Source organism: Microtus oregoni, unplaced genomic scaffold (genome assembly GCF_018167655.1).
Source record: "Microtus oregoni isolate MIOR12 unplaced genomic scaffold, Mior012 000018F_ref0000195, whole genome shotgun sequence".
Classification (NCBI taxonomy): domain Eukaryota; kingdom Metazoa; phylum Chordata; class Mammalia; order Rodentia; family Cricetidae; genus Microtus; species Microtus oregoni.
The window spans coordinates 38,785,615-38,797,946 of NW_024543077.1; the positions used below are offsets into that span (position 1 = coordinate 38,785,615).

General features: G+C 43.6%; 1 protein-coding gene across 2 annotated transcripts; it reads left to right on the forward strand.

The window, feature by feature from the left end:
* The first annotated feature begins 143 nt into the window (after window positions 1-143).
* On the forward strand, window positions 144-7,274 carry Maip1 (matrix AAA peptidase interacting protein 1). Of its 2 annotated transcripts, none has more exons than XR_005975894.1 (5): window positions 144-721; window positions 3,335-3,406; window positions 3,641-3,767; window positions 5,336-5,437; window positions 6,252-7,274. XR_005975894.1 is itself a non-coding variant. In XM_041668428.1 (5 exons), exons 1-5 carry the CDS (start codon window positions 293-295, stop codon window positions 6,328-6,330), a joined length of 855 nt encoding a protein of 284 aa, XP_041524362.1. In that variant the 5' UTR covers window positions 148-292; the 3' UTR covers window positions 6,331-7,274. The 2 variants fall into 2 exon arrangements, 1 of the variants encoding a protein (XP_041524362.1); XM_041668428.1 differs by having other exon boundaries at window positions 148-721; window positions 5,290-5,437.
* The last annotated feature ends 5,058 nt before the right edge of the window (window positions 7,275-12,332 follow it).

Genomic DNA, 12,332 nt, shown 5'->3' on the forward strand with positions numbered 1-12,332 from the left:
ACGTGTCCATGCGCGAGTGATCCTCCCGGAAACACAACCCCGCGAGAAAAGGGCCGCCAAGGTGATGGACGCCAGAGGGCGGCTGGTTCGCAACGCGGGTCGGGGGAGCCCGAGGCCGGCTGCCGGGGTTGGCTGCTGTTTGGGCGGCCTGTGACACAGCCGCGATGGGCGGACTCACCAGAGGTGGCGGCAGCAGGCGCCCTTGGCTCCCTTTTCCCGGCACCGCGGAGCTGGTTTCCCTCCGGCCTCCTTTCGGGACTGCACAGGCGTGCAGAGGTGAAAGGTCACAGACATGGCGCTGGCCGCCCGTCTCCTGCCTCTGCCCGGCCGGGCCACCCGACTCCGGACTCTCGGTGCCGCCGAGGTGAGGCTGTCGCTGGCTGAGTTTTGCTGCTTGTGCCGCCGCCGCCTGGGCTCAAGCGCGGCCGCGATCCCTCGCTGCACTTGGGTCCTGTCGAGCCCGGCTCTGCGCCCCTGGGGCCCCCGGAGGCCGCTGCTCCGCCGGGCAGAACTCCCTCCGTCCCTCGCTTCCTTACCCGCTGCTCCCAGCCGCAGCTACAGCACCGAGGAGCAGCCCCAGCAGCGCCAGAAAACCAGGATGATCATTCTGGGCTTCTCCAACCCCATCAACTGGGTCCGGACTCGAATTTACGCCTTCCTTATCTGGGCCTATTTCGACAAGGACTTCAGCATCGCTGAGTTCTCGGAGGGGGCGAAGCAGGTTGGTTGGCTTCCCCTGACCTGGGCGCCTCATGCGTTTCTGCCCTGACATGCTCAAGATTTTAGCTGTGAACGACTTCGTGGCAGCCCGAGTTACCAAACGATGGTAGGGACCCAGACGCTGAAGGTTTCAGCCTCTTCTTGACGTTAATAAGCAGCTAGGTGTGTTTGTGTGGTCGTCAAGAAGGAGGGGCTCGGTTAAGTTTGAATCCAGACTCTGTGTGTGCGTTTCTCTTTCAAGGACGGAAGGCTATTTTAATTTTCCCTTCAGCTTTCTTGGTCAGTTCGTGGCATTTCAGAGAACTATTGATGGACAACAAAGGGAAAAGTCATAGTTTATCCCCCAGTTCATATTGCCAAAGACCAAAACTTATTAAGCATAATTTAATAACACTGACTATAATTAGCTATATGATGGTATTTATACTTTTACTCCTGACCTATTTCAGATTTTCTTTCATCTCGTAGCCATAGATAACGAACTCCCATGTGATATATTAGTTAGAAATTAGTGTTTTCAACTTCCTGTAATCAGTGTCAGCGTTAACTTTAGTGTCCTTGAATCAACTCTTGGCTAGTACATGTGTTTACACAAAAAATAAAAAGGAACCAGCTTAAGTAATATTGCCCACCCCAACATTAGGATGAAGGATACATTTGCTAGTCCGTGTGCTGTGTCCGTTGTGCACGTAGAGGTACATCGGTGTGATCCTGCACTCTGCAGTGCCCATGTGTGAGTCTACCTGATCGTCCGGGCACGACTGCACTAGTGCATGCGTGTGTCAGGGATGGACATCCTCATATAACGTGAAATTGAAAGGCCCTCTTGTCTAATCCTCTTTTAGACACTATGAAATCAGGTTTTAGAAAGGTTAAATTTAGTGTGCTTGTCACCACACTGAAAGAGCTCACTGGTTAAAGAACGCAGGCCACTTTTCCAGAGATCCCAGGTTCCATTCCCAGCACCCACGTGGCAGCTCACAACTGTAATTCTGGCTCCAGGGAATCTCACCCTATCCTCCAGCCTCAGAAGATACACTGTGCTCACGTGGTACACAGACGTACATGCAGGCAAAGTATTCACACACATCAGCGTTTCAATGGGAAACATATAATCTAGGCAAGTGTTTATCATGAGATAAGGGAATACATATTCTAATGCACCCACTAGTTGTCCTTACATTAAAATAACTTTGTCTTCCTAACTACTGTTGAGCCATGCACTGTTTCTTAAAGCTTTCTTGTACAGTTCAGTGCTTTCAGTGAAAAAGAAGGCTGTTTCCAGAAATATTTTGAGGTAGACATTCCCATGTCTGAGATCTTGCAGGGTAGACTCATGATTTTTAATGTTTAGGGCAGTTTCTTAGGTATGATTTTGAGCACACAGACTAGAGATGAGTGTTTTGCGTAGTGGTGATAGTCCCTTTTGTCCATAGTTCCAGTCATATTGCACACACATTAGAGATTTATCCAGTCACATCTTTAAGGGGTTGTCTCCAGATGGAGTCACAATCCCAGGGAGAATTCTGGGCTTCAGCATAAGCCTGACAGGGAGGACAGCTGAACCAGTAATACTATACAGTGCTTCTCATGCCCACTCTTCTTGCCCTCTGGTAATTCCTGAAATTGTCCTCTCGGCAGACTGAGGGCTCCTGAAACACAAGCAGAATCAGAATACGCCAACTTCCCTCATTGCCGGGAGTGTACAGAGTGTGCTTTCTCTTCCCGCCTTAAATCAAGACCTCAGAGTGGATGCTGAGGTTCCCTGGCAGAGATGAGAGACTGGTTCTTCTCTCCCCCTTCCCCTAACCTATGTTATATCTCGTCCAGGGGTTCTGTCTATTGTTCAGCTCTGCACTTCCAGCCTAGACTATAGAGTGCCCTACTTTCTCATCATTGACTATAAATGATTAAGAGGTAGATCATAGTTACTTACATCATCATTTTAAAAACACACAGTAATTTTTAATTGAGATATCTACTATATATATATTTGCCACACACTGTCATTTCCCAGGACGTAAAAAATGGGTTCATAATTAGTAGTTTGTTGACTGAGGTTTTCTGTCCTGCCCAGTCCTGCAGCTGTTAAGTCCCAAAGAATCACACAGAGGTTTACATTAGTTATAAACTGATTGGCCCAGTAGCTCAGGCTTCTTCTTAATTAATTCTTATAACTTATATTAGCCCATAATTCTTGTCTGAGTTAGCCACGTGGTTCGGTACCTTATTTGGCAAGGCAGTCACATCTTCTTTCTCTGTGTCTGGGTCACTACTGCAGAATGAAACTTCCCTCTTCCCAGAATTCTTGTTGCCCCTCCTCTACTTCCTGCCTGGCTACTGGCCAGTCAGCATTTATTTAAAACACAAGTGACAGGGTACAGACCCTTGCCCCACAGCAGTAGTGAGCTCATTTGCAACTATGTCTGTGGCTGTACCATCTGAAGAGTAGTCAGTCCCCTCACAATAGCAGCCAGACCCAGCGTTACTGCAGTAGTCACCATAGAGCACATCTTTGTTACAGTAATTACTCAAGTATGTATGTTGTATGGTATTTCATATGATTTTTTGAAATAATTGTCATCTTTACCCTTCTGTTTTTTTTTTTTTCAAGGCTTTTGCTCATGTATCTAAGTTGCTGTCACAGTGTAAATTTGATCTATTGGAAGAACTTGTAACCAAAGAGGTAAAGTTTCCTTTTAATTTAAAAAGTGTATGATTCTTGCAATAGAATGATACATAGTCTCACATTCTATCAGTAATTATCGAGTTGAATAACTTTTATTCTTGAGGATGAGTAGATAAGGCAGAATATTTTAAAATGGGTTTTGGAGAATTCCATGATAAATACCACTTTTTAAAATGCTCTAAAAACTTAAATGGATAAACTTCTGGTTTTTTTTTTTTTTTTCCCACTCAGGTGCTTCAGGTATTAAAAGAAAAGGTCACCTCGCTGTCTGATAACCGTAAAAGTGCCCTTGCTGCCGATGTCGATGACATTGTCTACACTTCAGCAGGAGACATCTCTATCTACTATGACGAGAAAGGTAACGCTGGCCGAGACAACTTTATGACCGTCAATTGTTCAAGTAAACCGAAACAGTGGGTGCCACAGGACAGGGGAGTTAGGTCTGTGTGAGCAGATGCTGGTAGTCTTTCAAAGCCTGTATCACTTTTCTAGTTTGTAGAACCAATCATGTATACGTAATAAATGAAGAAATAGGAGTTTTAAAAGAAAGAAAAACTATACCATATTTGCTGTTTAAATACCTAACTCTGGAAAGAGTTAGTCCCTGGTAGCAGGTTCTGGCTAGATCTCTGCCTGGTTACTACTGTTTACTATACAGTAGGAAGGCCCAGGGCCAGGTGTGATGGCTCACACCTTTAATCCCAGCAGAGGTGGGAGGATCTCTGAGTTGAAAGCCAGGCAGGATTACATAGACCCTATCTCAAAAACAAAAAAAAAAAAAAAAAAAAAAAAGAGAATTCTCACATATGTTGATGAAAATAGTTTGTTTAGAATAGGCTGCTCCCAGCCAGGCAGCGACACACACCTTTAATCCCAGCACCCAGGAGGCAGAGGCAGGTGGATCTCTGTGAGTTCAAGACCAGCCTAGTCTATAAGAACTAGTTCCAGGACATGCACAAAAGCTATAAAGAAACCCTGTCTCAAAAACACAAAAAAAAAAAAAAAAAAAACAGGTTGTTCCATGTTTCAAATAAAAATATTTATATATTGGATTTCCTAAAGTGTAGAAAACACTTGAGTATTTTACATTTCTAGCTTCTAGCTGTGTGTTATAAGGAAGGAATAAAGTATAAAACAAAACCAAAACAGCATCAGAAGATAAAGACGGATAAGAAGATTATAAAACTCCCAGATTGAATTAGGCAACAGTGGCAAAGCTGGAAGAACTCTGGTTCTCTTCCAGTACATGAATTTTCCAATAGCACACCCAAAAGTTCATTGACTCATTGGTCCAATTACAGCTTTCCTATGTATGCATCCCAAGGCAGGCACACGGAGGGATAACCTCTGCTCATACCCTTTCAGGCAGTGACAGCACAGACCTTTCATAGATAAACTCGCATGCAGGTTGATTGGAAATACGTGGAAAGGTATCTGGGGTGATATTTTATCCTTCCTGACATTTCAGATTCCATGTTAGCACCCTTGTTGTTAACCGAGTTACACAGACACTGTGAGACTTAGGGCACAGCAGAGTCAAAGAACAGAGGCCTTTGGAACAGTTGAAGTCGGGACAGCACTGTAGGTGTGGGGTGGGGCAGGCATTTGCCTTAAGATTGCTTTAGTTTAGGAAGTGGTGTGAGTTGAGAATGATCCGTCTGCTTCACTCAGTAAAGCACGTGATTAGCAGACAGTAGATTGGTTATTGAGATGCAGAGAGGACACAAGAAAAAGAAAATGGCATTTACTCACACATCTGGAGTTATCTGGAGGACGCATAAAGGCTGATCTGCCTGTTTCTGATTTTGTTATGGCTACGAAGCTGCTAGATTATTCTGATTTGTATGTGTGCTTGTGTGTGTGTGTGTTTTCTCTCTAAGGAAGGAAGTTCGTTAACATCCTGATGTGCTTTTGGTATCTGACTAGTGCCGACATCCCCAGTGAGTCCTTAAGTGGAGCCAGTGTGTTCCAGGTGAAGCTGGGGGATCAGAACGTGGAGACTAAACAGCTGCTTAGCGCCAGCTATGAGTAAGTACGGCCGTGCATGTCGTTTTCACTGCAGAAAATGGATATTAAATACTTGTTTAATTTAAATCTATTAATCACCTCTTTTAAAATGACTGTTTATAGTTAAGATCTGTGTCATCAGTACTAAATTTTGTTTCTTGTAATATTCCTTCTAAGACCAATGTGGCTCAAAAATGCTAAGACTGGGGCCTGGAGAGACTGTGGTTAGGGCACACCCTGCTTGTGCAGAGGACCCAGGTGCAGGTCCTGGCCTCACAACCGTGTGTGGTCCACGAGGGGAGCTGATGTCTCTGGCCTCCGTGAGCACCCTCATCCACATGCACACACTCACACACAGAAGCATACACACATACTTCAGAATAAAATAAATCTTTTTAAACCTGATGCTTGAAAGATTGATTTGATGTATAGGAACTGAATCAAATTCCACTATTTTCCACTAAATTGAAAACAGTGTGGGTTAAACAGTCTTTTCCTATATGCTGATATTTAAAGTGAGTTTGCATACCCAGAGCCCAGTTTGCTTCTGCTCACTTTAGCATGTACTTTAGTGAGTATTTAAACAACAAGATCCAAGCTTGTTAGGGCTGGTGGGTGTTGAATAAAGAACAGACCATTAGGAATGCGGAATTAAGACTGCACTTCAGTGCTGTGGGATTGTTCTGTCTAAATTAAGAGTAAATATTTTAATTGTGACTTATCATTAACCATTAAATTAGCTTCTTTTTAAATACTGCTTTTAATCCATGCTTGCGAGTTGTTTTTGAACGTTTGAGTTGATGGAAGATCGCAGTATTTGTTCTGTTTTTCCTAGATTTCAGAGAGAATTCACACAGGGAGTAAAGCCCGACTGGACAATTGCACGGATCGAACACTCGAAGCTGCTGGAATAATCTTTCTGGAAAAAAATCAGGGCGTGAACTCTTAATAATTGCTGTGGAAACTAAAGAAGAGATGTTTCTGGATCATTTGAGTTTCACTTAATTAAGTCTGTGGATGACTTTTGTATTTGGAAATATTTCTTGCAGTATATAGACATACATGATACAATAAAGCATTTTCCACAGATTGGTAGCGTTCTTTAAAGAGGGTCAAAGTAAATCACAGAATGGCAGCTCCACATTGGTGTCGTGTTCATTGTCATCCCAATGTCACATATGTACACATGTAAACATAACAGCACCACATTGTGTTCAGTGTCATCCAGTGTCACATATGTACACATGTAAACACAGCACCACATTGTGTTCAGTGTCACCCAATGTCACATGTGTACACATGTAAACATAACAGCACCACATTGTGTTCAGTGTCACCCAATGTCACATATGTGCACATGTAAACAACAGCACCACATTGTGTTCAGTGTCATCCAATGTCACATATGTACACATGTAAACATAACAGCACCACATTGTGTTCAGTGTCATCCAATGTCACATATGTACACATGTAAACACAGAACTGCAGCACCACATTGGTGGTGTTCTAATGTTTTATATGTACATTTGTCACAGACCAATTTTTTAGACATGAATTATTGGAACTACTTACATGTCTCTAAATTAACAATCCAGGTTTCTGTAAGATGTTAGGTCTCATTCCTATCCAGATTGACTGCTCACCACAGTGAAGAAATGGAGCCAGCCCAGATGTCCACCCACAAGAGCACATGAAGAGAACGCAGTACATACACACGAGTATGTGAAGAACATACAGTGGGATTTTATTCGGCTGTAATGAAGAATGAATTCACGGCACTTGAGAGAAAATGGAACTGGATGTCGTTGTCTCGTGAAATAAGACTCAGATTAAAAACACATCTTTTATATGCGGAGTCAAGGTTTAAATCTGTGTGTGTTGGCGTAGGCCATGGAAGTAGAAAGGGTAGTAAAAGAGGGGAGGAAGATGTGGGGAGGAGGATAATAGAACACACGTGATACACACGTGATAATAGAACACACACGATACAGGATGTCAAACTGAAAGGGAGGTTTAAGATGGGGAAGGAAGAGGGCTGGAGAGGGTACAGGAGGGTAGGGGCAGAGATGAGTGTGGATAGAGTGAAGTGTGTGTGTATACGTGTGTGTATCTGCTTGTATGTGTGTGTGTGGTGTGTAACTCAGTACTTGATATGATAAAACATTAATTTACAAAAATGAACCAAACATCCCCTAGGGAACTTGAAACCTAGAAGCACAGAGTCCAGGGTGGAGCAGTGTTCCAGCCAGTGCACGGAGACAGTCTTATATGCTTGGCTTTGAACTAAAGGCTAAAGGCTGGGGTAGAGAGACAAAAAAAAATAAATAAATAAAACATGTTAGGGAAAAATAGCTACGGGTTTTCCTAATCGATGAAAACCATAAACCAACAGAGCCAGGAACTTCAGCAAGCACGGTAACACATTGTTAATTCTTTTTCTATTATTTCTGAGGTTATGATGCCATTGTTTCTCCCTCCCCTTTGTCCCTTTTGAACTCTTCCCATTTGCCCCTCCTTGCTCAAATTCACAGCCTGGTTTTCATTGATTGTTGCAGTCTGTATAATGTTACTTGTATGCATGTTTCCAGGACTGACCACTAGGCACTGGGCAATGGATTGAGAGGCTCTTCCTTGGGGAAGGCTGTTTCTCCCGTTCAGCGTTTCTCAGCTGCTTGTACATTTTAAAAAACAATCTCATCTGGTTTATCAATGACACCATCAGAAACCAGGCAATACTGCAGGAACATCCGGAATGCAGGAGCTGGGGGTTGGGGAGCGGATATTCCATACACACCCCAAGCTGGAAGTGAATACCAACTTCTCTCCTGCTGCAGGGAAGATAAGGGGTGACACCTTTAAACACTGGCACACAGTGCTACCTTTATAAACAGTGGAGCTGACCGAAGGCTTTCGGAGGGAAACTAAGAACAAATGTGTTACTAACAGACACGTTTCCTAAGAACTGCTGTGGACCACTGGACAAAATGAGTTCAGAAATTGAACCAAACACACTTAGCCGACTGATTTTACAAAGGTATCAACGTCATTCAGTAAGGAAAAGAATTTTTTTTCAACAAATGGAACAATTGATGTTCCTACAGGAAAGGAGATTAAACTCTTGGTTCACAATTTTGGGGCAAAGTTCAGATTAAAAAAAAAAAGGATGATGATAGCCATAAATAGAAATTCTAGAAAGAAGCAAGAGAAATTTTTGCTCTATGTGATGGTAAACATAACTAAGAAAGAGATTTTTTTTTTTTTCGGTTTATCGAGACAGGGTTTCTCTGTGGCTTTGGAGCCTGTCCTGGAACTAGCTCTGTAGACCAGGCTGGTCTCGAACTCACAGAGATCCGCCTGCCTCTGCATCCCAAGTGCTGGGATTAAAGGCGTGCGCCACCAGCGCCCGGCCTAAGAAAGAGATTTTTAATCTTGAATTTAATACGCTGAAATTGCTCTTAGACAGCAGTTCCCGGTTGAAAGGAATTGCTTACCGTGCACGAGTCTTGCAAAGGCATGACGGGAATGAGCAAATAACCCTTTGAGTTCAATAAGGAACCGGTGACCAGCGTGGCAGAGTTGAAGAAGTCAGCACCAGACATCCTGAATACCAATAAGACACAAAACACTGCAAACCCACCAGGATAGCTTGCAACCACTGCCGCTTCGCTCTTGATTTCTGGGCATGGCAACAACCAAACCGGGTGAGACCTCGGGCTTTACTTTGGGCAGTTTGGCAGGTCAAGGTTGAACAGCTACACCCTGCGGCGCCCATGCTGTGCGGTGCACCACGACCTCACTGTCTAGAGGGACAGAAGCAACCAGATGAATGTGTACCCCTTGTTGTAGGGATAAGTCCCGCCCCTTAAGGGGCGTGTTCGCCTCGGGCTAATGTCTGCCTATAAATTTGGCGAGCAAGCTCCAAGCTCGCTTCTGCTTTCCTGGTCTCCGCGGGAACAGTGGTTCTGTAAGTCTATTTCTACATTAAAGCTATATATATATTTTTACACTCTGTCTGCATTCATTTACGCCATTACATTTTGGCGTCCAACGTCGGGCTATTTTGCCCCCGACTCAAGCGGGTAGCCCTCTAGCTAACACAGCACTCTCCCGGGTGCTGTTTTTCAGTTCGTGACTCCGGCCCCAGTGCCGAGTCCGAGACACACTCGGCGACACAGGCCCATTCTGCCTGCCTTGGCTAAGTTTTGCAGCGGAACCCCACTGCCTGAATTAGCAGAAGCTCAAGTACTTGCGGTTTTGCAACAAAAGCTGCCACAGCGTCAGATTTGGTCTGTTACAAAGTGACTTGGCCGGTTGTGGTGGCCCACGCCGGTAGGATTTGCTGAAAAAGGCAGAGGCAGGAGGATCACAAGTTTGAGGCCGGCCAGGCAGTGGTAGAGCACGCCTTTAATCCCAGCACTTGGGAAGCAGAGGCAGGCAGATCTCTGTGAGTTTGAGGCCTGCCAGGCCTTGGTAGTGCACGCCTTCAATCCCAGCACTTGGGAGGCAGAGACAGGCGGATCTCTGTGAGTTCAAGGCCAGCCTGGTCTACAAGAGCTAGTTCTAGGACAGGCTCCAAAAACACAGAGACCACCACTGGCAGGAACCGATCATTGCAGGTAAAAAAATTTTCTTTTATAAATAAAATGTCTGAACACATTACTGTTCAAGAATTTAATGATTTTTTTAATTGTACCATGTGGGAGATTTTACAAGAGGTGTCTATCACCCCACATATATGGATCCTTCTGGGATTCGTAGTTTTCATTGGCACCAAATGGTTTGATAATAGAAATATGATAAAGTCTTTACGAGACGAATCCAGGATTCTTAAGGTAGAGATTGAACGCTTAAAAACAATTGAGAATGACAACAATCTTCTCAAGAATCAGTTTGAAGTTCTCCAGGCTGATAACAATCTTCTCAAGAATCAGTTTGAAGTTCTCCAGGCTGATAACAATCTTCTCAAGAATCAGGTTGAAGTTCTCCAGACTGATAACAATCTTTTCGAGAATCAGTTTGAAGTTCTCCAGGCTGATAACAATCTTCTCAAGAATCAGGTTGAAGTTCTTCAGGCTGATGTTAAGGAGAAATTCATTATTATGGAAGAGGGAACAGCTGATCTGGACCATAAGATTCAGTCCCTTTCTGTAGGAAATGAAACATTAACTGAGAGAATCAAAACTGCTGAATGTGACAATCGGATTTTGTCTAAAGCTTATGACAGATTGACGGAAAGATTGTCAATACAAGAAGGCACGGTTTATGCCATAAAAATTATGTCCAAAGATGAGATGTTATCTCTAACGGACAAACTTCATACTTTAGAATCCTCAATGAAGGCTTTGGAACATAATTCTGGACAGGAGATTCAGACATTGCAGAAGGCAATGGTGAATAGAATTGAAAAGATTGAGGAATTTCTAAATTCTGATGAGGAAGAGCAAAGGGTAGAAAGGCAAATTTTAACTACATCTGTGGGTAAGTCTCTCCGGGACAATTTCCACAAAGCTCTACCTACAGCTCTACCTGCCTTTCCAGTAATAACAACAGAGAAGGTGATTGGTTCCAAAAACCCTAGGGTCATCAAGGAGGATACATGGGAGCCTGTGCGTATGAATGATCTCAAGGAAATAAAACAGGCTGTCATGACTTTTGGGATGCAAGCCTCTTTTGTTAAAGAGATGCTAAGATCTTGGGCCACGACAAGCAGAGCAACCCCCTCAGACTGGCTCCAGCTGAGCTCTGCGGTACTCGAGAGTGGACCGCAATTGAAATGGAAATGCTTATTCAGGCAAGAGGCTAGACTCTTAGAACAGCAGGAAAAAGCGAAGGGAATTGACATTTCCCTAGATCAAATTCTAGGTGAAGGGCCCTTTTCCGATCCTCAGGAACAAGCTAATTTGGATGAAAACACACTCTCCATGTGTACTACAGCAGCCTTAAGGGCTTGGGACAGGGTACAAGACCCAGGACAGAGAATGGAATCATTTGTCAGAGTTAAACAGGGTCAGAGAGAACCCTTTAGTGACTTTTTACAAAGATTAACTAAGGCTGTACAAATAGGAATATCTGACCCAGAAGCAAGACGTATAATGATTGAGTCTTTGGCTTATGAAAATGCAAATGTGGAATGCAAAAGGATTTTGGGTCCTTTAAAGCTCAGATCAGCGCCGTTGGAAGAATGGGTCTTGCATACACTCAATGTTGATACATTTGATTATGGCACTGAAGCATGGGGTAGAAGAAGCAATTTCCAATGGTAAAAGGAGACACCAGAATACCAAATGTTTTAATTGTGGCAAAATGGGTCATATGAAAAGGAATTGTAGACAACGGATTTTCAGAAATAATAATAATAATGCATCTTTCAGAAATAATAATAATAATAATAATGCATCTTCTAGAAATAACAGAAATAGGAAAACTCAGCCTTCAGGTGTAGGTAGAAGATGTGGAAAGGGCAGACATTGGACGAATGAATGCAGGTCTACAAGAGATAGACAAGGCAACCTGATACAGCCGGGAAACGTGAGAGGGGGGGCCTCACAGGCCCCCATGGCAAACATGGTTCAGTCATATCCAGTTTCTGCAGAGAACGTGCCTCATCAGGACAATTAGGAAGCCCCATGCCTACTGTTACAAGCAATAATGATCAGAAAGATAAGTTACATGTGTTTTGGCAAACTTCTATAAATGATCAAAGACCTAAACTGAGAGTGTGTGTAAATGGCATTTTTATTACTGGCCTGCTGGACACAGGTGCTGATGTAAGTATCATTACCCCAGAATCTTGGCATCCGTATTGGCCTCTTCAAAATGTAAATGTTCAGCTCCTGGGAATTGGAACCCTATCTCGAGTAAGGCAGAGCACGAGATGTGTTGAATGTATAGGGCTAGAGGGACAAATAGGAAA

Excerpts from the sequence above, each read along its gene's own strand:
- Maip1 (XM_041668428.1), top strand. The coding sequence starts at position 293 with ATGGCGCTGGCCGCCCGTCTCCTGCCTCTGCCCGGCCGGGCCACCCGA. Across the intron at positions 722-3,334 it reads TCTCGGAGGGGGCGAAGCAG|GCTTTTGCTCATGTATCTAA; the intron begins GTTGGTTGGCTT and ends TTTTTTTTCAAG. Across the intron at positions 5,438-6,251 it reads CTGCTTAGCGCCAGCTATGA|ATTTCAGAGAGAATTCACAC; the intron begins GTAAGTACGGCC and ends TGTTTTTCCTAG.